Source organism: Zalophus californianus, chromosome 2 (genome assembly GCF_009762305.2).
Source record: "Zalophus californianus isolate mZalCal1 chromosome 2, mZalCal1.pri.v2, whole genome shotgun sequence".
Taxonomy (NCBI): domain Eukaryota; kingdom Metazoa; phylum Chordata; class Mammalia; order Carnivora; family Otariidae; genus Zalophus; species Zalophus californianus.
The window spans coordinates 60,554,722-60,580,216 of record NC_045596.1 but is presented as its reverse complement, the minus strand read 5'-3'; the positions used below and the strand labels follow the sequence as shown (position 1 = coordinate 60,580,216).

Genomic DNA, 25,495 nt, shown 5'->3' with positions numbered 1-25,495 from the left:
AGGGAGACAAATCATGAGAGACTCTTAATCATAGGAAACAAACAGGGTTGCTAGAGGGGCTGGGGGTGGAGGGATGGGGTAACTGGGTGATGGACTTTGGGGAGGGTATGTGTTGTAATGAGTACTGGGTATATAAGACTGATGAATCACAGACCTGTACCCCTGAGACAACACATTATATGTTAATTAATTGAATTTAACTTAAAAAATTAAAAAAAATAAAGTGTTACCAGAACAGGAAAAAAAATGAAAAAATAAACTGAACAAAATGAGATACAAGCTATGAAAACATTATATCACATGTTTCTGACACAGTCATTTACCTTCATGCATTCTCCACAGAAGTATTTTTTAAACTCTAGGTTCTGATCCATAGATGAACCATGAAATCAATGTACACCATCTCTGGAATCTGCACAGCATAGAAGCAGCAGAAAGGAAAGGGTTAATATTTTTGTAATTTCAGATCTCCCTTTTAACGTTTGTTTTAAACTGTCCTATAACGTGTAACCTCTTAATACTAGAAGAATGTAATATAGAAAATTATATGAAGCTCAGTTTAATTGTGAATAATGCCTGTTTAACCACAATGTAGATTTGTTCATTCAATATATTTTATCATGGTTGTCTTACAGATCTTTTATTTTTATCTTTTTAATATCAACCTTAAAGTGACAGAAAGTCCTTTTTTTTTTTTTTTAAATGCAAGTGCACCTCTTTAAACTCAACTAATCTGTTTACTGTTTTGGTGATTCTCAGGATGCACCTGTGGCATGAGCACACAACTGCTGTTGCAAATGAGCAAATTAGGACCAGGGTCTTTATTTAGATTTTACACCAAGACCAGTTAAAAGTGGAAGCAGAGGCTTGAAACTGTTAACCCAGTGACATACAGGCCATAAAAAATGGGGGAAAAGGGGAAATCAGAGGTACCAGTGGTGTATTCTATTTGATGGGGGGTGGAGGGGAGTTAAAAACAAACCTGGAAAAAATGAACTTTCTAAATTTCCTCTACACATTTACTACACATTTAGTCCCTGCTAACCATTAAGAACGTCCCAGCCTCGCTGAGTCCGGTGATTTTCCTAAGACAAGTTTTCTGTCTCCCAGATATTGGGAACGGAGAAGTGAAGTTAATGTTTATGAAGGTGGAGTTTGGATTCTGACAGCCTGGCTTGGAGGCTAGCACACAGGCTCACCAGTGGTGTGTCATCCAGCACATTATTTAACTTTTCCAGGCCTCACATTGCTCATCAGGAAAACAGGGATGAATTAGTAGAACCTATCTTTGGCCTCTTTTGATGATTAAACGAGAGTCAGCAAAAACGTTTGGCACATCAATATTAACTGACTCTTAAGCTTTTTTTTTTTAACTGAAAAGACGTGGGAGTGTTAAACAAAAAATAATTCTTCTTGTAAAACTCAGATAAACTTTTGAAGAATTTAAATATAAGCAAATGAGGCGGAGAGGAAGGGACAGATCCCTTCCTACAATAGGATTTCCTGCTACCTCTTCGCTACTGAAAATCATCTTCTTTGACTTCCCCTGCAGGCCCCAGTTTACACTCTCTGGACCCCAGGGGGAGGAACGCGGCGGGGAGTAGCGTGAGAAGCCCGCAGCATTTAGCGCTCTCCCGAGTCGGGACTGCGGCCCCCGCGGGAGGGATGGGGGCCGGAAGCGCGGATGCGAGCCGGCGCCCGCTGCTCTCCTGCGGTTTGCGGTCGCGAGAGACACGGCGGGCCCAGCCGCGCCGCGGGCTCCGCCTCCAGCGCTCTGGGCACCGCCCCGACTCCTCCTCCGCCAGCCCTTACCCGGGCCCGCTGGCCACCGCGGTCCCAGTTGCGACCGCCGGAGCCCGAGCCATGCGGTCCGCGGGGCCGGGGGCGCACCCGGGGCTGGCGCTGCTGCTACTTTTGGCTGGGGCCGGGGTGTTTGCCGCCGCCTTGCCCCCAGCCCCGCCGCTCTTCAACGTGAGCCTGGACGCGGCGCCCGAGCTGCGCTGGCTGCCCGTGCTGAGGCACTTCGACCTCGACTTCTTGCGCACCACGATGGCGCACATCCTCGGGTGAGCGCGGGCGCGGGGCCAGGGGCGCGGCGTCAGCGCCCCGGGGCACCTTCTTTGCGGCCTGAGTCCGCGTGCGGGAAGCCCAGATGCGTGCTGCTAGCTGGGCCGTAAACCGAGCCGCTTTACCCCTCCCCGCCCTCGGGGACCGACTTGCCCTCGACCTCAGCCTCCTCACCCGCGGCCTCAGGAGCATGCGAGCTCGGCGGAGACCAGAACTGGCATTTGTTGCTGCTCTGGGAAGCGTCGGGCTTGAGGATGATCGGAGCGGCTGGTTTGACTTTCAGTCACCAGAGGCACGCCCTTCCCCCAGACATTCTGGGTCAGGGTGGCGTGCAGGTTGTCACCCGCCTGCTCAACGCAGAGTAGGGAACGCAGCCCACACCCCTGTTGCAGGTCTGGCGAGTCTCCCAAGTCCGCCTCTTTGGGGACCACACTCGCTTGCTCTATCTCCCTTTCCGAGTTTTCTTTTTTCCCTTCGGGATGCCGCGGGTTGGGTGATGCCGGGCCTGGGCTATTGGCCCTTTGGGAAGGGGAGGAACCTAGCACCCCTAAGGATAAGAACTTCAGGAACCACCCCACCACCCATACACACATAGTCACACCCCTTCGACCCCTGAGCAGATCAAACACCCTTGTGGTTCTTCGTTTTTAGGAATAAGGTCCCCAAGTGGGTCCATGCATTGATTAGAAAGGTGGTCGAGGAGCTGGCGCGCTTCCTGCCCCAGCCCTTCACCGACGAGATCCGTGGCATGTGCGAAGTCCTGAACTACAGCCTGGCCGACTGCCTGCTGCTCAACCTGGTTTACGAGTCCACCGCGTGAGTGTCCCACGCTAGCGTGGATTAACTGGGATTTACCAGGGACGCCTGCCACATCTGGCTGGGAGGAGACTTACTTCCAGTGTGATAAAAATAGGGTGGTGCCGGGGCTGTGCTGAAACTTCCAGTGCTTCCTCTTTGCCTCTCTGGGTAAATCTGAGCAGCGCATCATGAGCTTCGAGAAGGAAAGCAGCTTCTCGGACCTCAACATTGACCTTTTCCTCTCCCCAAGCCCCTCTTTATCCCTCTACCAATTCAGGTAGTATCCCACTTTCCAAACTCAACATGTACCTTAACAGGAAGTTTTTAGAACTAATCCCACTCTCATATGGACCGTCTAGGTAACCCAGTGACCCTGCACCCTTATAATGCAGGGGGTCATCCCAACACTCATTTGTCCCCCTGCATTTATCCCTCCATGTTTGTCATGCCTGGAGATCCTGACTTCTCTTTCAGAGTCTGTACCCTCCAGGACTGGGGTCACAGGGAATATTGTTCTGGCTAATAGGGAGAGCCGGTATTTGGTAGGCAGGGTGGGCAGGATAAAATGGCACACAGAAGTGAAAGCACTTAAGAGTGTGTAGCTGATCCCATGCAAAGTGCAGGGAGAGTCTTAAGTCTTATTGGCTCAGTAGTAGGTCCTGGAAATAAGAGAGGTTTGACCTGGCTTCTGCCTTCAGGACTTACTGTTTTGCCACCAGACCAGCCTTATCTAATGACATACTTGGTAGCTTTTGGCTGCCAAAAGATATGGGGGAAAAAAAGAGTTCTTGGGATAAGGCAGCTTTACTGTCCCCTGGTATCTTCCCTGAACCCCTAGGCACGATAGGTTAAGAAGCACGGAGTGCCTTCCTCTTTAGGGAAATGTTTAAAGACACAGATAAGACAAACTTGTTAAATGAACATGCTTTTCAATTGAACCAAGTTCATTTTACCATTCCTCATCTCCTACCCCCATCTTTTTCCTATTCTGGCATGTGACTTTCTCAGTTACAAAAAAAGAAAAATTTTACTTCCACGGTTTTTTGTTGTTGTTGTTGTTGTTGGAGTCTATGTATTCAAGCAGATTTAAGCAAAAGTTCTAATAAAAACATTCTAACTTTTGGATTTGATATTAAGGTAGGTATTGAATTGCCTGACAACAAAAAGCACCATCAGATGCCATTAGAATTAACAAAGGAGGGGGGTGCCTGGGTGGCTCAGTTAGTTAAGCAGAGAAGCTTCTTCCTTCAGCTCAGGTCATGATTCTGGGGTCCTGGGATCCATCGCTGCATGGGCAGGCTCCCTGCTCAGCGGGGAGCCTGCTTGTCCCTCCTACATGGCCTGTGCGCTCTCTCACTATCTCTGTCTCTCTCTCTCTCTCAAATAAATAAATAAAATCTTAAAAAAAAAGAATTAACAAAGGAAATGTTCTGTTCACATTTCTGATGTAGGGCTTTTTGAATCAGAATAATAGTAGCTACCCTTTACTGAGCCTCCTGGGTGCCAGGCACTGGGGATGGTTATTACCCGTTGTGTAGAAACCAAGCTTCAGAAGGGAAAACTTGCTGAAAGTCAGGTGCCTGGTGAGTGGTCAGGGCTGCTGCTAAAATCTCATGTGTCTCCAGCGCACTGCAGTACTTCCCCTAAAGCCCACAGCTCCCCTCTTGTTCCCTGAGCTTGTGGGCTACCTCACGCTAAAATATTTGGCTTATGGGGTGCCTGAGTGGCTCAGTCGGTTGGGTGTCTGACTCTTGATCACAGCTCGGGGCTTAATCTCAGGGTCGTGAGTTCAGGCCCCACGTTGGGCTCCATTCTGGGCATGCAGCCTACTTAAAAAAAAGTACTCGGCTTGACATAGAAGTATTGTTGTCTTGCCAGTTTTGAAAAATTCTCTGGGAGAGATTCCACAAACTTTGCTTTAGCCACTTCTGGTGTTTTATCAGCCCCCTCTTCGACATCAACTCTTTGAGGACCAGAAATCCTGGGAAAAATTTAGAACTAACCAAACTTCCTTTTTTAAACAAACAAAAAAATTAAGTAACATTTATTTTCTCCTATTATAAAAGTAATACGTAGTCGTTATAGAAAATTAGCAAATATAGAAAAGAAGAAAAAAATTAACTACAATTCTGCTACTCAGAAATGACCAACAGTCTTTCAGGATACTTTGTTTTGTTTGTGTGGATGTACTTCTCTTTCCCCAGAATTGGGTATGCTGTCTAAGTATTTTTCCATAGAACATTACATATTCTCAGAAGAAACAGACACTTAGCTATCTTAACAAACCTCTTCCTCCTTTCCACAAAATACTTCTTTCCAGCTGGGAGTTCTTTTTTTTTTTTTTCTATTTATTTGAGAGAGAGAGAGCATGAGCAGGGCAGAGGAGCAGGAGAGGGAGACTCAGACTCCCTGCTGAGTGGGGAGACTGATGGACCCGGATGAACCCGGACAGACCTGGGACTCGATCCCAGGATCCTGAGATCATGACCTGAGCTGAAGCCACACACTTAACCGACTGAGCCACCCAGGTGCTCCAGCTGGGAGTTCTTTTAAAAGTTCCTTTTCTCTGTGCAGGGAGCCCTGATGGGGACAGGGAAAGTGCCAAGCCCCTAAAGAGTTGACTGTTTTCCCTCAGAGGACAAACTGAAACATTTTGTGGAACAAAATGATTTAGTGCCCTTGTACATGCTCTGAGAAATTCATAAAAGAGAAGTGAATTTGAACTAGCTTTGAATGGTATGTTAAATAGACTACATACTGCCAAGCAGAGGAATAAGCAAAGTTCTGAGGTCTAGCTGAGCCCAGAATGGGTCAGTTTCAGATTTATTTATTTAAAGATTTTATTTATTTATTTGAGAGAGAACATGAGTGGGGGCAGAATGAGAAGGAGAAGCAGACTCCCCACTGAGCGGGGAGCCTGACGTGGGACTCGATCCCAGGACCCTGGGACTATGACCTGAGCCAAAGGCAGATGTTTAATGGACTAAGCCACCCGGGCGCCCCTCAGATTTAGATTTAGGATGAAATTCTCTTTCCGTATGTTTTCACTTCCATGTGTGCTAAGGGCAACGGTCTAATAACACCAAATGAACACTGATGAGGTAGGTGTGTCTGGTTGTGCTTTTCATCTTGAATTGTGAATCCATATGCTTGTACAAGGATCACTTATCATATGTATCTATTATAAGAATTGTTTTACTTTAAGGATTTGTTTTTTAAATGAAACCTCATTTTCCTTTTTCTTATTTTTCTCATTCATTCATATGGTACTTTTCTATTTTCTCAGATTCTGCACCAGTATTGTGGCTCAAGACTCCAGAGGCCACATTTACCATGGCCGGAATCTGGATTATCCTTTTGGAAATTTCTTACGCAAGTTGACTGTGGATGTGCAGTTCTTAAAGAATGGGCAGGTATAGTTTGTACACTATAATATTCAGAAATCAGAGAGACTTGCTAACCAAAGTTTGCAATCACTAGGATGGCCTGCTGCTTAAGTGTGTTACCAGTTTAAGGAACAGAAAACATCAAACTCCTGGAAAAACAAAACCACAGGTTTACGTCCATTAGGCTCATGGAAAGAAGGGTCATTTGTTATTATTGAGCATCTATTTAAAGAAGTCAACCAATTTTCCTTAGGGAAATAACTGTCAGTATGATCAGTCATCCATATCAGCTCTTTCTCAGCTTTCCCGTGTTGAGGCTGCTTCTGGAATAGGGAGGGGCTGCATGGTGTCATGGCTAGAAACAGCCAACTTTGAGGTCCAGCAGTCCTGGGTTTGAATTCTGTTTCTGTCACTTACTTCCTTTGAGAACATGGGAAATTATTTAGACACATTTTGCAGACTACAGCTCAGGGAGGTTAATAATTACTTTATGGAGGTAGTTATAAATGTTACATGAAGTAATCTATGCAAAGCATGTAATAAATGCTTGATAAGTAGTGGCCAAGTAATAAATGGTCCTTTATTCTATAAGTATGATTGACCCACAGCACTCTCCTAAGTATGATCTTTAAGAAATTATACTTAGATCATTTTATTTTCTTCATAAAAATACAACCTAATATGTACTGTTTTCACATTTCTGTGTAAACATCTGGAGAGACAGCTTTAATCAATGTTCATTGAATACACAAAGCATGTTATGACCATGAAACAACCTGCTAAAGCCAGATTTTGGCTTTGGGGAACACTGTTCAAGGACAAGGACTATATTGCATATGTTCTTTGCATTTCGGGGTTGAGTCACAAATACTACAAACTCATTTATTAAATACTTGGTCATCTGCTTTTACAAACAAAAACGTTTTCTCATAAAAATGAAAACAATGCAGAAATACATACAGTGAAAGTTTCTCACTTTTCCATTTCATTCCTTTACTTCGCCACTGTTAACAATTTGGTTTATAGCTGAAGAACTACTTCAAAAATGGTTTTAAGTGGTAACAGTGACAGAATATACGTGCGTACTAAATTCCTAAAGGAAATCTGCTAAAATGTTAGCAGTTATTACCGGATCATGGGACAATAATTACTTTAATTGACAACTTTATGCTTTTCTCCATTATCTACAATAAGCAGAAATTCTTCTAAGTAGACAAAGGAGTAAATGCAGTAAAAATAAATTATTTCGACGGTTCTCTCTAGAACTCATCCTTTTTTTTAAAAAAAAGATTGTATTTATTTGAGAGAGAGAACCAACGGTGGGGAGGGGCAGAGGGGGAGAGAGAGAGAGAGAGAGAAGCAGACTCCATGCTGAGCAGGAAGCCCGATGCAGGACTCGATCCCCGGACCTGGAGATCATGACATGAGCCGAAGGCAGATGCTTAACCAGCTGAGCCACCCAGGCGCCCCTAGACTTCACCCTAACTGGTGATGCTTCTTTTGTTCCTGTGTGTCCTGGAGCTCCCATGAGAAATAGTCTGCTGGTATGGCTTCACTCTTAGTGCTCAATTATTATTACCAAATCTAACGGTGTACACTTGAGTATTGTCTTTATGCTAAGGGCTCATGGCCAAGAAATTGTTTTGCTAAATTAAGAACAGGTTATCCACAAAATAATTAATCTCTTACTCTTGAATATTGTTCATAATTTTTAAAATATTTTCACATACCATTCTTCATTAGATCCTCACCACAGCCCTTTGAGCAGCACAAATCAACATTTTCATCCTCATTTTCCAGGTGAGAAGGGGAGGCCTTACATGGAGGACGTTTCCCCAGCTCACATCGGGGAGATATGGCAGAGGCAGGACCAAAGCCCAATGACTTTCTTCTCCCCAAACTCAGACCATGTTTTAGAGTTTCCTGCTACAGCTAAGGGTCTGTTTATGTTAACTGACTTGGCAGAGACAATGGAAAGCACAGGCATTTAGAAATAAAGACAGTTTTTCAGAGCCACAAGATAAAAGAGTTTGCAAATTATACCCCAGAATCATTTATAATTATGTGTTATCAAATATCTTGGAAACTACAACGTGATTTTGATTCTCAAACTTTAATTTGCTCTGCCCTTCAAGAGTGACCCTAATATGAGTGTCAGTGTGTCATATGAATGAAGTGACAGTATGATTATTTTTTTTCTTCATATAGTTACATTTTGTAAAGGCTTTAGCAGCAAGGTAGAATTATGCCCATTTTACTGCCATGAATGGAAGTGGGGAGAATTCACACACAGCCCTCAATGAGGGGCGCCTGGGTGGCTCAGTCACTAAGCGTCTGCCTTCGGCTCAGGTCATGATCCCAGCGTCCTGGGATCTAGCCCCACATCGGGCTCCCTGCTCAGTGGGAAGCCTGCTTCTCCCTCTCCTGCTTCTCCTGCTTGTGTTTCCTCTCTTGCTGTGTCTGTCTCTGTCAAATAAATAAATAAAATCTTTATTAAGAAAAAAAAGAAAGCCCTCAATGAGCTGGGAAAAGGTCATTTATAAAACTAAGGCCACTGCATTTTTTCTTTATAATTTAGCACCTTAAATTATTTTTACAACCAGATGAGGTAGAAATAAATGATTAAAAAGATTACAGACTTTAGATTCAGCTTTTATTTTTTAGGTCTTCTATAAATGGCTTTTATTTATTTATTTATTTTATTAACATATAATATCTTATTTGTTTCAGAGGTACAGGTCTGTGATTCATCAGTTTTACACAATTCACAGCACCCACCATAGCACATACCCTCCCCAGTGTCCATCACCCAGCCCCCCCATCCCTCCCACCCCCCTCCACTCCAGCAACCCTCAGTTTGTTTCCTGAGATTAAGAGTCTCTTATGGTTTGTCTCCCTCTCTGGTTTCGTCTTGTTTCATTCCCCACCCCACCATGATCCTCTGTCTTGTTTCTCAAATTCCTCATATCAGTGAGATCATATAATTGTCTTTCTCTGATTGACTTATTTCTCAGCCTTTTTTTTTTTTTTAAGATTATTTATTTGGGACAGCATGGGGGGGCAGAGAGAGAGAGGGAGAGCGCACGCACGCAAATGCACATGCAGGGGGGGATGCAGACGGAGAGGGAGAAGTAGGCTCTCCACAAAGCAGGGAGCCCAACATGGGGCTCAATCCCAGCACCCGGAGATCACGACCTGAGCCAAAGGCAGACGATTTTGCTGACTGAGCCACCCAAGTGCCCCTGAAATTCAGCTTTCTAAGGAAAAATATTAACCCAGGCCTATTTGTTTCTCAAAATAAAAAATATTGGTTCACCTTTATTGAACAGGCACATTCTAAGTATTTCTTTAAAGAAATGAAATCTGGTATCTGCAGTAACTGCTAGAGTGTGATTTTTCTCCTCATAGTCCTATAGTGGTATCTTGCAACCATTGGAGCTTGTTACCTTAATTTAAAGTGGAAGTGATCCCTATAACTCATGGGATAACCATGAGGATTACATGAGAGATACATGTAAAATAGTTTTTTAATATTTAAAATTTAAATATGATTATGACTGACAAACAATCTCACTTATTTCCTCTTACCTCACAGAACTTATAAGATGCATGACTGATGATCAAGTCAACACAAGGTTTTAATCGGAGCCCATTTGCTATTTCTAGGATGGAGTTTCTCATTCTTTTTAGGGCATGATCCCCTTTGGTGAAGCCTATGATCCCTTCTCAGAATGTTTTATAATACACAAAATAAAATGTATGGATTACAAAGAAAACCAGTTATGTTGGAATATAGCCATTTCAATGTTATACTTTTTCTCAACACATTAAATAGTAAATTTTAGCTGTGCATCTAATAACTCGCATAATGATAGTCATGAGTGGTATTTCAGGATATGTAATTATACTGTGTCAAGGTAGGTATGATAGCGTTATATATGTGAAAATATCTGCTATGTCTATGGTGGCAGAATCATAGGCTCTGCTGTGAGTACAGGATTTGTTACGTGCGTCCATTACTGAAGGAGTGAAATTTCAGTTAGAAATGAGTGAAAATAAAGATGTACCTTTTTTCCCATGCAAGATCACAGACCCACTGATTTCTATCCATGGAACCCCCAGGTTAAACCTTCCAGAAGGCTATTTAAGAGTTTTTATTATGTTGGAACTTATAAGAAAAAAAATCCATGAGGGGGACAAAACAGAGGATTTCAATATATGTTTGGTGGGAATGGCAAAATGATACCTATCTCTTGATTTCAGGTTGCATTCACAGGAACCACATTTATTGGCTATGTAGGATTATGGACTGGTCAGAGTCCATACAAGTTTACAGTTTCTGGCGATGAACGAGGTAATCAAAACACATTCCTGAGCATTTTTAGCCATATTCCTGGCCACTTCTATCCAGGTACTTCATTTGCTCCCCCAGCTGAACATATAGATGAATCCTGACTACACTACATAGGAAGGACTTCCAGCCTAGTCTGGGGAGATGGGCAGTGTGCATATAAGCAATGAAGATGATTTCAGGTAGTGATGAGTGCTACAGAGAACGTGAAACAGGGCGCCTGGGTGCTGCGGTCGGTGAAGTGTCTGACTCTCAGTTTCAGCTCAGGTCATGGCTCTGGGAACTGAGATCAAGCCCTGCAATGGGCTCCGCACTCAGTGTGGAGTCTTCTTCGAATTCTCTCTCCTTCTCCCCCTGCCCCTCCTGCTCGTGCTCTCTCTCTCTCTCAAATAAATAAATAAATATTTTTAAAAAGAGAGAGAAAGCAAAACAGGAGGATGTGATAGAGAACGGAGGGCAGGGCGGGGCAGTTACTGCAGGTCCCGTGATCCGGGAGCCAGGTCTGCAGAAGCTGGGGGAGTTCTGGAAACGAAACAATCCTGGCAGATTCTAGAAACAAAAGATGGTAGTGTGGTTATAGCATGGGGGACTGGCATTAGAGGTGGAGAGGAAGACTGAGGAGTTTGGATTTTAAGTGTGATGGAAGCCCTAGGAGGGTTTTAGGCCAGGAAGTGAATCACTTTGGCTGCTACCTAGAAATTGGATCATGTGCGGGTAAACATGGAAGCAGAAGACTGTTAGGAAGCTCTTGCAGTCATGTAGAGGCTATGTGATGGCTTCCTACAGGCAATAGCTATAAAGTACTCCACAGCTTACTGGGCACTTTCTGGTCAGTTTTCTCAGTAGACCTTCTGGACAGTCCTGTTAGGCAGGGCTGATAGTATCGACCCCACTCATGATGCAGAAGAGGAAGCTGAGGCTGGGAGGTGAAGTGGAAAGGTTGTTTCTCAGACTGGTCTCCCAGGTCCTGGCCCAATTGCTCTGTTGGTTATACGACCCTGCTGCAGTTCCCCAGGTCTCAAGGACATCAGTCAATTTCACAGAGCGTGGGAAACCCAGAGATCCACAAACACTTGTCTCTGTCCTCAGGAACTTGTAGCTGAGCTAAGAAGAAAGACTTAAAGTTTAGTGTTGGTCATTGGACAAACCCAATTGACTTCACATTGCTGTTTCCTTTGGTTAGGTCTGTTCTTACCTTTTTACATAAGGCTTTAACAGGAGGCTGCTGGCTGAGTATGTTATCAGTGTCCAGTAGTCAGTTCTTTATCCTAATGGGTTTCTTCAGCATTTTCCAAAAGTCAGCTATGAGTAAGAGTGATTTTCTCTCTCTCTTTTTTTTTTTTATGATTTCTTTATTTATTTTAGAAAAAGAGCAGGGGGCAGGGACAGAGGAAGAGAGAGAATCCTCAAGCAGACTCCGCGTTGAGGGAGGAGCTGGATATGGGGCTTGATCTCAAGACCCTGAGATCATGAGCTGAGCCAAAATCAAGAGTCAGCTGCCTAACCGACTGAGCCCCCCAGGTGCCCCATTGTGAGACTGATTCTCAACCAATGGTACTCAGACCACAGATGACAGTTACTAAGGTTTTACACAGAATGTCCGTAAACAAGTGTATATTTAAAGGATGGGCTTTGTTTCCATCATTTTGTGACTCAAATTGTTTAACAACTAATTAGTAGAACCTAAGGTATTTGCAGTTGAAAAATAACTGAGTTCTTCTATAACATGCACATTTAACTAAATACTGTCAAACTGCCTTTTTAATACTTATTTTATCCTTATTTTAATGAAAACTAGCTCTATTTTAGTCTGCTAAGATGGAGTTAAAATGCCTGAACAATAAGGTAAGATATCTCTGCTAATAGAGATAAGATATTCATTCAGTTAACTTTCTGGACATTATGGAGAATGCCAGCAGGGCCTCTGACACCACCCCCCTCCCCGGAAAAGGTAGGGATATGAGGGGGACCAATAAATGGTGTAGAGTTTGGGGAGACTTAACAAACCACCCGGCAGGTAAGATCACAGACTCGAGAGCCAGCCTGCCCGGTGTCTGTGTGGAGCTGTCACCTGCTTGCTCGGCGACCGCCACCGCGGTGTTGACCCCGTGCTTCAGTCTCCTCACCTGGAGAGCAGGGGATGGGGATGAACTGCTTCATGGATGTGACACTCCCAGAGTGGTGCCTGGCACAGAGTAGGGGCCATGGAGCACTTACTTGTCATTGTCCCATCTCTGGGCCTGACCTCCGAGCCCCAGATTGGAACACCCAGCCACCTTCTCAGCCTCTCCACGTGGATGGCTGCTAGGGGCCTCACCCTTGGCATGCTTATGCAGAGCTCTTGCTTTTTTCTTTTCCCCTCTTCTTGCCCTCACTCTGCCCCGCCCCAAACCTGTTCCTCTCCGGATTTTTCCTTGTCTCAGGATACGGCACTTCTTTCTGCTGCACTGATTGTACCAGGAGAATTTTTGAACCGGTCGTTCCGTGGGTCTGAGCTCCACCACGCAGACCGGCCTGTCCCTGACTGCCCTGTCCACCCGCACCGCTCGGCCAGCTGCTGTCATACCCGCGCTGCTGGAGTAGCCTCTCGTGTGGCATCACGGCTTCTCACCCTCCACTAATTCTTTCTCTTCCCAGCAGCTGGCCTGCCCAGGTTGGTCCCCTGTTTAAAACCCGCACTGAATTTCCGTTCCATTCCTAATGACTCCAGAGTCCTGACTGACCTCAGAACTCTGTGTGGCCACCTCCTGCACCTCATTTTATGCCTGTCTCCTTCTCCCTCGTTCCACGGGCACCAGCATCTTTCTTTTTCTGACACCTACCAAGCTTGTCCCTGCCTTAGGGCCCTGACACCCACGCCTTCTGTCTGGAATGTTCTGCCCATCTTAGCTCAAATGTCTACAACTCACTGAGGCTACCCTCAACATTCCTCTCAAAAAGAACCCTCCCTCATTACTCATGATTATTCTGTCTTATTTTCTTTATTACAGTTACCAAAATTTTTGTGCTTGATGGCACACTAATTACTTCTGTTTGCCGTTAAATTCCAAGGGACTGGACCAGATCACAGTATGGCACATAGTAGATGCTCAGTGCTTATGTCTTGAATGAAACTATTTCTTTGGAAATAAATCCCCAACAAAGATTTTTTTAAGATGTTAAAAAGAAATAATTTTGGAGAATGACTGTAAATTTGTATTTTTTTTTAAATATGAGCCCAAATCAAACTTAAAGTTCTGAAAGGTATATTCTCTGTAGTCTTCCTAATCCTTATTGAGCCACTTCTCTTGATAGCTACATAATTCTGCTTTGCCTGGGATGATTAATCGAATTATTTCCTTTCACATAATTATCATTGCTTCTGGGCACAAAAGATTATGTATATGTAAAATATGTATACAGAACATTCATGTATACACACACAAAATATTTCCAAATAGCTAGAAATTCCGGGCGCCTGGGTGGCTCAGATGGTTAAGTGTCTGCCTTTGGCTCAGGTCATGATCCCAGCGTCCTGGGATCGAGTCCCGCATCAGGCTCCCTGCTCCTTGGGAGCCTGCTTCTCCCTCTGCCTCTCTCTCTCTCTGTCTCTCATGAATAAATAAATAAAAATCTTTAAAAATAAAAAAAACAAATAGCTAGAAATTTGTATATATATATAAATTACATTTTTCTATGGGTGCCATGAAATTTGAGCTTTATCTTTGAAAACTGGATGCCAGTAAAATCACTCTTCATCTACCAACTTTTCTCTCCCATCAGCTTGTACTATGGGAAAGAAATAAGATATAAGGAATTTTAAAATGTAGGAACTGGGGCAACAATTCGTATTTATACTTGTTTCTTCCTCAACTCGGCAGACAAAGGCTGGTGGTGGGAGAACATGATCGCTGCCCTTTTCCAGAGACACTATCCAATCAGCTGGCTTATCCGCACTGTGAGTACCTTACTGTTGAGCCCCGCACACCCTAACTTAATCTTCTGTGGGTTCATGTTGTAATGCTCTGTGTCATTTAACAATGTTATCTTTCACGTAAGAAGCTCCTAAAAAGGATAGGCATCTAAGGGTTTGCAAAATGCATATCAGCCTTTGTGATAATAAGTATCAAAGATAAACAGAGCTAGACACTAGTTAAAGGAGTAGTTATAAATTTCCAGTTATAAAATAAGTCATGGGCATGTCATGTACAGCCTGGTGATTATAGTTAATAATACTATATCACATAAGTGAAAGTTGTTAAGAGTAGATCTTAAAAGTTCTCATACAAGAAAATAATTTTTTTGTAACTATGGATGGTGACGAACGTTAACTAGACTTATTGTGGTGACCATTTTGCAATATATGCAAATATTGAACCATTGCTTTGTATACCTGAAACTAATATAATGTTACATGTCAGTCATACCTCAATAAAAAGAAATCAGTGGTAGGGACAGATTAATCAGTATTGTACTATTGTAGTAGGGAAGAATGTCCAAGGTGAACTGAACTCAACTTTGATTTGTACAGAGGTGACCAGGTGTTTTAAAGGGAATATGAGGGAATAGAGAGGGATGTCTCTCTAGAGAGGGAGAAGTGAAAAATTACAGAAAGTGTAAAAGAGGGATTGTCCATGTCAGACATATCTGGGTTTGCTAACTGGTGCTCATCAAAGTTAGCCTCCTGCCCTCCTGCAGAGACTGGAAAACGGGTCCTATCTTTAAGCGCTGGCTGGAACAAACAGTAAATTCTTTGGGCAGTCTTATTTTCTCAGGCAGGCACTAGAAGGGCTAGGGTCACCTTAGGGATGTAGCCTTGAGCTGTTAGAAACTCTGTTATGTTTGTTCAAGTCCTTATACGCCAAGGTTAAGGCCTTATAAAGGAGAGGGCTCAGAGGAGCCTAGCCAAAGATTGGTTAAGGAGAGAATCTTTGTTACAGGCTACAGTTTTAGCCTATAGCCTAATCTTGATAACTGATTGAGATAAGAGATAATGGTATGCTTTTTCTGCAGATAAAAATGTACCCTCCTTTTAGAATCTCCATTTGCAAATATCAGAATTAGCAAAACAAAGGCATTAGAAGGTAGTTCTGCACACAACAAAAAGAAAGTTTACTTTACATGACCTATTAGATAGACAGCAGAGTTCCAGGCCACGTATAAATTCTAATTTGTAATCTGACCACATTTGGTGCAGGATTTGGCCCTGCCCAGCTTCAACCTTTTTGGCCCTTCTTTGACTAGGTCTAAATGATCTTAGTCCCTCTGGACTTGGAGTTCTCCTCAACCTCTTACCTGGGTACTTCCTAAAGATGTTGACAAACTGTGTATCCTTCATATCTTTTTTTTTTAACATTTTTTTAAAGATTTTATTTATTTATTTGACAGAGGGAGAGCGAGCAAGCATAAGCAGGGGGAGCTGCAGAGGGAGAGGGAGAAGCAGGCTCTCCGCTGAGCAGGGAGCCTGATGTAGGACTTGATCCCAAGACCCTGGGATTATGACCTGAGCCGAAGGCAGCCGCTTAACCGACTGAGCCACCCAGGAACCCCATATACTTCATATCTTTTTAAGATGACCTCTAAAACATTTTAAGATTTTATTTTTAAGTAATCCCTACCCCAACATGGGGCTCGAACTTACAACCATGAGATCAAGAGTCCCATGCTCTAACAACTGAGCCAGCCAGGTGTCCCTAAAACTTTTCATCATAAGATGAAAGTGTATTTCGAATGTTGCCATTTAAAAATGAAACTAGAATTTAGATCTGTCTGGTGGAATGTAACAGCAAAATGATTTTTAAATGTTTTAGATAAAATTTACATACAGTGACATGTACAGATCTTAAGGGTTTAGTTCAATGTATCTTGGCAGTTGGACACACTCATTTATCCCCCCATGTAAGCACCAACAAAACAAGATACAGAACATTTCCAAGTCCCTGGAAATTTCCCTCCTGTTCCCTTCCCGACAATTCCTTACCTCCTCTGACACCCTCCTCCAGTGAAACCACTCTTTGACCTCTGTCACCACAGACAAGTTTGCCTTTCTAGAATATGTATAAATGAAATCCTGAGTACAGACTCTCTCTTTCACTCTGCCCAATGCTTTTCTAATTCATCCATGTTGTTTGGATCACTTGCTCATTCATTTTTATTACTGAAGAATATTCAGTTGTGTGAATATGCCACAATTTTCCTATTGATAGACATTGGGTTGTTTCCAGTCTTGGGCCATTAGGAATAAGCCTGCTATAGAAATCCTTGTACAAAGCTTTTAGTCAACATGTATGTCCATTTCAGTTGAGTAAGTGCTTAAGAGTGGAATTGCTGGGTCATAAGGTAGGTGTATATTTAATTGAGGTATAATGCCATACAATTCACATGCCATACCATTCATCTATTTAAATTATACAACTCTGGTTTTAGTATAGTCAGAGTTGTGCAACCATATCTACAATCAATTTTAGAACCTTTTCATTCCCCTAAAAAGAAATCCTGTACCCATGAGCAGTCACCACCCATTTCCATCACTTCCTGAGCCAGACAGATAAGGTGCATGTCCCACCCTGACTCTGCCACCTGAATGAAGCAAGTCACCACCACCTTCGGTATTTCTTACTGATGTTCTTTGGCTTTTTTCTCATAGGATTCTGTTAGAGGCAACGAATTATTTGATAGTTGGTGCAGGTGACATAAAACAGCGTTCCGTGACTCCTATTGCCTCCCTTTATAATTTTGCTGAGTTCAGAACCAACCAATTCAACCCTAAATACCTCACCCCCTAATAGTAAGATGTATACGGGAGAGGAAGGCCCACAAAGCCCTGCCCCAGGTTGATGGTGTATGGTGCTGAATGATGGCACCTTTGCAGACGCTGATATTTTGAATTGTTCTTTTGTTTGACTTTACCCCCACCCCTGACACTGTGCCTCGGCAGTATTCAGGATGGGTGAGCAGAAAACGTACTTTCCAAGAGTGATTTTGAAGATGCAGGTGGGAAGGGCAGGCTCTTCCCCAGGACGTTCTTGAGCAGATCAGCTTGAGCAAGGAGCACCTATGGAAGCTGAAGATATGGAAAGCGATCCCCTTAACTGTCCATGCCACAGACCTTTGGAAGTCTTCATGAACCCCCGGGGGTATCTGAACACCCTGCTTACTGCTCTGATGTAGCATGCTGTCTTCCATCTCCAAGCCTTTGCTGAACTATTCCATTGAGCCAGAACTGTCTTCCCCACCCCCATGCCCAACCCCACAACCACCACTTTCCCCAGCCTGACTTCCCTTTGTCCCTTTGGCCTCAGCTTGTGCGATACCTCCCCGGGATGCTTCCTTGATGCCCTGGGTGAGGGTGGGTCCCCTGCTATGGCTTTTGTATCAACTGCTTCTCCATGGTGACACTCTGTACATTGTGTCACCACTGCCCGTTGACTTTCGTGTCATTCTTGGAAATTTGGAGTGAACAAGGTTAGGTCAGTCATATTCACTGTTCTGTCTCCACACCAGCACAGTGCCTAAAATGTAGTAGGTATTCAGAAAGGACCTGTTGAAAGAACAAATGAATGAGGAAACATGGGGAGTCCTTTGTGAAGGTGACCTGCCTAGAAAGCACGTGGCCCATGGTCGGTGAGCCAGGCCTAGAACTTGTCAACAGTTCTTTCCTTTTGTGAGAAAAGTACAGCTGCTGTCGGCTCCCCACTGAGGTTTCTTCCACCTCAGGAGCCCTGATGACAGGAGGATGAGGTCAGAGCAGTTTGAGATGGTAGCCCTGGCTTAATCTGTCAGGAGAATGTGCTTTGGCCCATTTGTCCATCAGTTGGTGTGGATAACTGCCGTGGGTGATGATGCTAATGCAGGTTTGTCTTCTTGTTCAGACCCTGAGTGAGTCAGAAAACTTTGAAGCAGCTGTGTATAAACTGGCCAAGACTCCCCTAATTGCTGATGTTTATTATATTGTCGGTGGTACGTCCCCCCGGGAGGGAGTGGTCATCACGAGGAACAGAAATGGCCCAGCAGACATTTGGCCTCTAGATCCTTTAAATGGAGCGTGAGTAGAATTAAGACTCTGGTCATTTTGTATCAATAATGTTTTTCAACTGGGGAAACTAGAGGTTTTTATATATTTTTCTTCCTTAGCTATGTGCCAAATGACCTTGGGTAAGACCAGATGATGTGCTCTGTTGTAGGTGGTTCCGGGTGGAGACAAATTACGACCACTGGAAGCCAGTACCTAAGAAAGATGACCGAAGGTAGGCCTCTATACCCCTGCCAGTTTATAGTGTGTTCTTGGGGTCAGGAGAATGTGCCCTTTTTATGAGAGAGAACCAGAGAGGACTAGAGGCGCTACCCCCTTCCAGAAAATGTACCTTGGCCCCCTCACCAATGTCTTGGCCGGGATGGGAGACTGTAGTGTGTAGTGGAGTGTGTGGGGGGAGGGCTCTTGGCAGTTGGTTGGGTGTTGGAGGGTAAGGCTGGCCTGGCCTCAGGGTCAGGAGCCCTATATTCTACCACTAGCCCTGCTGATGACTCACTGGGTGGCCCCTTGAGCCTCTGTTTACTCAACTGTAAAAAGAAAGGGTAGAACAAGAATCATGGTTTTCTATGTAAGACTTTTGGGGAAGGAAAACATTCCCCTTAAATAAATAAATAAATAAATAAATAAATAAGTCAGGGGCTTTCTTTGGCCCTTCTAATTTTTTTTTTTTTTTTTTTAAGATTTTATCTATTTATTTGACAGAGACAGAGAGAGCACAAGCCAGGCAGGGAGCCCAATGCAGGGCTCGATCCCAGCACCCTGGGATCATGACCTGAGCCGAAGGCAGACGCTTAACCGACTGAGCCACCCAGGTGCCCCTGGCCCTTCTAATTTTGAACATTTTATAAGTCCATGCATCCCCAAACAGCAGGTAGTTAGGTATTTCCTCCTGGCTTTACTGCCGCACGTGTTTGGTGGCAAATATTTAATTTCGTAGCAATACATTTTCACCCACCCAGCTTCCTGGAGCAGATGGTACCTGTGGGCTTGACTGTTGAATTAATTTTACCATGGTGGTCTGAGACTAGGCAAGAAGCATGTTTGGGGGCCGGAATCTGCTTTGGTGAAAGGGAGATAAGGCAGCTGGGCCTTGTATGGTGGTTCCCAGTATGAGAGCTGATGGCATTTCCTGACGTGCCAAGTAATCTTTGACCCTTCTCCTTCCAGAACGCCTGCCATCAAAGCCCTTAATGCCACGGGCCAGGCAAACCTTAGCGTGGAGACGCTCTTCCAGGTAACTCACTGTGCCGTGATGTCCAGCTCTTACCCAGGATGTCTGCTGTCTTTGTTAATCGTGATTAAAAAAAAAAAAAAAGAATCTCCTCCGAAATCTCTGAACTCAGGCAAATGTGGTAGATGACAGTGTTGGAGTCAGAGTTTCACCCGGTTGAAAACCTTTCTAAAAAGTCCGATGACATTTTGTGAACTTGTTTCAGTATATGTTCATTGTTTAAAAGGAGAAAGGATTCAGAAGTCTGTAGCTCTGTCACCCCAAGACACGCTAGAGTGTTAGGTAGTTTTATTCTTCCTATAGATATTCTACATATTTCTTCTACCTTTTAATAGTCTTTGTAATATGATTTTTTCCTTTGCAGGTTTTGTCCGTGTTTCCGGTGTGTAACAAGTAAGTGACATGTTAAACGCATCTGTTCATACATCACCCCAGAATGGGGGACTCACTCCCATACTCTTTGGCTCAGCAGGGTTCTGGGGGCCCTACAGGTCAGGCTTTCTAGGTGCTGTGGGTACAGCAGTGAACCAAACCGAGTCTCTGCTCTCTTGGGGCTAGCATTCTGCTGGTGGGGCATAGGGAGGAGGCGGGGAGGAGCGCATAAACAAATATATCATAAGTCAGGTGAGAAGTCCATGAAGAAAAACAAAGGTAAGGAGGATAGAGTGATCCAGAAGGAGGAGGGCAGTGATGTGTTCATCCTAAATCAGTCTGGTGTTCGGTCCACCTGCCCTGGTTTATGAGTGCCTTAATCTCACTCTGTTAGAACTAAACTTTAGACACTGCTGGCTTCCCTTTAACTTCCTGGGACGTTCTGCTACCACCGTGCTCCGTCTACAGATAATTCAGCATCGAAGCTGTTCTTTCTTTTTTAGCCTGTACCCTTGATAGGAGCATTGTGTGAGCAGCGGCTTCTCAGGTCTACAGCCCACATCATCCTCTGATATGAACCCCTGGGCGGTAGCTACTCCTGTCATGGGAAGCTCTTAATTAAACCTGAGAGGCAGCCACAGGACTTGCCTGGGAAACTCTGAAGGTCCCAGGCCAAGACCAACAGCCTGCTCTTCATTGTCCCCTCAAGGTGGTGCTTCATTGCCTGGCACCTAGGATTAGCTCCTTAGGGGCACAGACACCTTCTTTTGCTTAGTGAGGTGGGGCTTAATTTAATGAAATGAGGGAGGAAGCATCTGCAAGTCAAAGATGTTTTATCTCCTTTTACTTCAGTAAATTCCCAAACCCAGCATTTCCTACCTTCTCGTGTTCTTACATCTGCTTTCTCCAAGGCAAGAATATCAAAATGGTCCTCTTCGGGAAATAGCCTAATACAGACAAAACCTGTAAAGCGATTTTTAGTTTCAAATACCCAACTGATGTTTCTTTTTCTTTGAAATGATCCTCTTTTACACAAACACAAAATAGTTTTCCTATGGCCTCTGGAATAACTTTTGTATACAGGTATTTTAAGATTCCTTAGCTATTAAGATATTTTCAAAACTGGTGGTATCCTTTTCATTTTGTACCATAATAGGAATACATCTTCAAATTGTCCCTTTGAAAGTCTTTTTCTGTAAGTATGGCCTGATAAAAAGAGTAACACTAAAAAAATTTATTCTGTAAACAATATTCTAACAGCCAATACAGAAAAACAAATTAGTCAGTACTTTGCCACTCTAACAAATGAGCTGTTTGGGTAATAAATGATACCCAATGTTATGTTAGTAAACTAGCTCTTTGGGTGGGGGGGGTGGGTGTGCAGGATGAGGGGAACCCAAAAAACAAAGATCCCCCTCTTCAGTTGTGCATTTATTGACTTCCATGCTGTAAAGACTCCCAGCTGGTCTATTTCAAGCTTTATGATTGATTCCTGCATGGGTAACAGTTTTAGCTCTCACCAGCCTGTAGGAGCCGTTTCCACCATACAACACAAATGACTGTATCCTTTCTAGTCGGGCACAATTTTGCCCTTCTAATATTCATTTTAAAAATAGGGATGTTCTTTTTCTGTGTGTTCTCATAGTTTTTAAAATAATTATATAAATGATTATATCTTTTTAAAAAATTAGTATTAAAATAAGATAGTTATGTATTTTTAAAGATTTTATTTATTTAAGAGAGAGAAAGCACGAGCAGACGGGAGCGGCAGAGGGAGAGGGAGAAGCAGACTCCCTGCTGAGCAGGAGCCCCTCAGGGCCGGAGCCCAGGACCCTGAGATAAGGACCTGAGCCAAAGGTCCTTTGGCTGATGCTTAACTGACTAAGCCACCCAGGCACCCCAAGAGTTGATATATTTTTTAAAAGCACTGCCCATGCTGTCAACAGCCCTTATAATTTTAAATAGGTACACCGTAGCCAATTGAATATACTGTATAGTTGAGTTAAGCATTCTCCAGTTGTTAGTTTTTCCTCTATTAAAACTCTGAAATAAACATATTTGTACATGCACCCCAACCCCCCCCCTACTTTTGGATTAATTTCCCTGGCTGAATTCCCAGAAGTAGGGTTACTGAGTTAAAGGCTATGAATGTTTAAATGGCATATGAAATGTTTTGTTGAAATAGAATTGTTAGAAACTGTAGTTAACCAAGTAATATTTTTCTCTGTTGTGTAATTGAAAACCCAAAAGGAACTGCATTTATTTTTTTTAAGATTTATTTATTTATTTTAGAGAGAGGGAGAGTGCACGAATGGTGGTGGTGGTGGGGGGGGAGTGTTGCAGAGGGAGAGAGACAGAGGGGAAGCAGACCCCTGCTGAGCTGGGCTGGATCCTAGGACCCTGGGATCTTGACCTGAGCTGAAGCCAAGAATCTGAAGCAAGAAACCGACGCTCAACCGCTCAACAGACTGAGCCACCTAGGTGCCCCGAGGAGCTGCATGTAGAGGATATTCACCGCTGAGCCAGAATTAACATAGATCCCTGACTCTCAGGCCCTTTCCTTGTAATGATTCCTGGCAACCAAGGCTGTTTCACTGTGAGTTCAGAAAGAAATCTCCACAGAAACAGTTAGCTCAATGCTGCCCCCTTGTGCTGTGCTACAAAATTACACTAACCTGCGATAGAACTCCATCCTCTGATGTGGCTGTAAGCAGAGAAAATATTAAAATAGCGATGGATGACCAAAGTAAATAAACAGCTGAAGTCCTTATTCAGGGAATCTCCATTACCCTCGGATGAGCTCTGTATGCACTTATAGCTGTCTTCAGCCAGGTGTACAGTTTGGGCCACTAATTCTTCCTAATCCTGAACAACCCAGCTCCAGATGCCTTGAGCATGCATTCCAGCTGGTGTCCTGGACAAGAATTAGATGAAGGGAGTGAGGGGGAGGGGTCCTAGTGTGTGTGTGCATGCATGTGCATGTACTCATGTTGTTCTGGTCTCTTGCTATGCAGTATGTTGAATAAATTACATTGTGCTTTTCATCCTTAGATCTGGGTAAATGGGCCCCCTAACCTCATCCCCCAGCTTTAGAGGCTCCTCTCTGGCCTTCCTCTAACCGTCCCTTGATATAAGGAATCCACTGGGCCAGGAGCATTTACTTAGTGAGTTTGGCCTAAGTACCTAGCCTGAAGAGCAAGCTATTTCTGGGGCCTGTGTGATCCACTATCCTGGGTGGTGTTCTCCTGATGGCAGAGTGTAGCCACTATGGATACCCCATGCCTGGTGGGTGGTCAAGGCATGGCTTTTTCCTGGAGTCGTGCTTGAAGCCTAGATGCAAAGGCTGAGGTGTCCATACACGTTCCACTGGTGGTATAGGGCAGAGCAAGGGGTGAGGCCAACGGATGCCTCTCCCTCATTGCCACAGTGTGAAACTCTGAGGAGTCCGAGAAATTTTAAATTTGAACATGGCCTTCCATAGTGTTGTCAAAATAGAAAGGAAGGACGCCGTGTGATCACTTGAATTATAAATTTTAAACATTTTGACATATATGGGCTTCTATTTGTATTATTTTCCTAGGTCCCAAGGGTTAGGTTGGTATTTTTTTTTCCTCTTTGGAATATTAGAGACAATGATGTGCATATAAAAATTCCTCTCACTGTTTTCAGCTACACAGTTTATACTACAGTAATGAGTGCTGCCAACCCAGAGAAGTACATGACGAGGATCAGAAACCTGGGTTAAAAGTAAGTAAGCAGAAGAGTGGATTCAACCATGCTATGAAAGTTCTGCTCGCTTGTTGTTATTTGTTCATTTGGGGACATTGGTGGGTGTGTGCTGGTGTCTCCCACAGAGGGCGGTAACATCTTTTACATCTATGCATATAGAATATCTTCTGACAGACATCTGGCAAACGGTTGTCATGTGGGTCAGGTTAATGTCACCGTTAGGCATTTATCTTGAATTTGCTGGTATGAGAGCTAATCTCTGCCCAGTGCCCTTCGTCCCTTATTCAGACCTGTTCTCAGGGCAGGGTCTTAACTTCACTGACACAGAGGGGGAAATAATTGGGAAGACCTGCTTGTTCCCAGAATAATAGTGAGGCAGGCCCAGCACCTTGGCAACCTGAGAAAACAGATAATGAAGGCAGAGGACAGCGGCAGAATTTATTTCAGGCATTGGTGAGCCCATCGGTGTGGCGAAGGACATGAGGAAAAAGCAGGCGTCCTTTTTGCTGTGCCTGAAACCAAACCTAGGCAGTTTTCCCTATTGCTGGGGTCTTCTGGAACCTGTCAACCTGGCCTGATGTTTTGGTCATTTGCTTATCATGGCAGCGTTAAAAATTGGTGTTTGAATTAAGTACATTTATTTTTCTTCCCTTACAGATGATTTCTTAAAAATGAAATTCTTGAAGAGCTGTACTTTAAAAAACAAACAAAATGAAAGGATTGTATTGTTTCAGGAACAATACAGGTTCCTTCCTCACTAAGCTTTTCGGTCTTGTGAAGTGGGGGCAGGAGGATCACTCTGCAGCTTGTATTGCTGAAGTGGGTGATAGGCGTCTTGCATTTGCTTCTCTTCGTCACTTGCCTTGACCCTCTCTCAGCTCTGTCTGTACTGGCTGGAACAACTCAAAGATAATTGGTCTCAGAGGTCAAGCCCCTTCTCCCCACAACATGTGGCAATGTTGTCAGACCTCAGCTTATGAAGAAACGAGCTGGCCAGACCTCTTTGTTTATTATGAAGTGCTTCAGGAAGAGTCTGAGAAAAAAAGATTCTTCTAAGAGAATGGAGAACTGTAGTTTGAATAGAGCCTGTTTGAGTGTTTGTTAGTCTGAGCTTCGATCATGTGTTTCCGTGGGATGGGATTCTCACTTTGCATAATGCGTCTAATGTTTCTTTATAAAAACTGATGGGCCTCCTTTTTCTAAATAGCTACTTTCTTATAGCTCTTTGAAAGCAATATGAAACCAAATTATTTCTGATTGTCATTTTTCATTAGTTAATAAAATGTTGAAAGAGATGTTGGCAAGGAGAATAAACATGTTTCCCAATACGTGTCCTGTTGTCTCTCCATTCTTATCCCCGAAGTTGTGTGGTTCTGAGCTGCTATCCCAAGCAAGCAGCTCTCGTGAGGTTGTTTAAATGTCAGGATGCAAAGGAGGGCACAGCTGCGTTGTAGAATTTGATTTTGTGTTTCACATGTACAGGAAAGAAACTTCTCTGAGGATGGAGTGAGAAAAGGCTAAAATGCACGAACAGTGAATCGATGGGATGT

The 25,495-nt window shown here is 43.7% G+C and overlaps 1 protein-coding gene across 1 annotated transcript; it reads left to right on the top strand.

Annotated features, from left to right (window-relative positions):
• Window positions 1–1,810: 1,810 nt before the first annotated feature.
• NAAA (N-acylethanolamine acid amidase) lies at window positions 1,811–25,273 on the top strand. Its single transcript, XM_027599581.2, has 11 exons — window positions 1,811–2,066; window positions 2,719–2,883; window positions 6,152–6,278; window positions 10,515–10,605; window positions 14,463–14,539; window positions 18,453–18,625; window positions 18,765–18,827; window positions 19,781–19,847; window positions 20,209–20,237; window positions 23,886–23,963; window positions 24,603–25,273. Exons 1-10 carry the CDS (start codon window positions 1,864–1,866, stop codon window positions 23,959–23,961), a joined length of 1,071 nt encoding a protein of 356 aa, XP_027455382.1. The 5' UTR covers window positions 1,811–1,863; the 3' UTR covers window positions 23,962–23,963; window positions 24,603–25,273.
• Window positions 25,274–25,495: the final 222 nt, after the last annotated feature.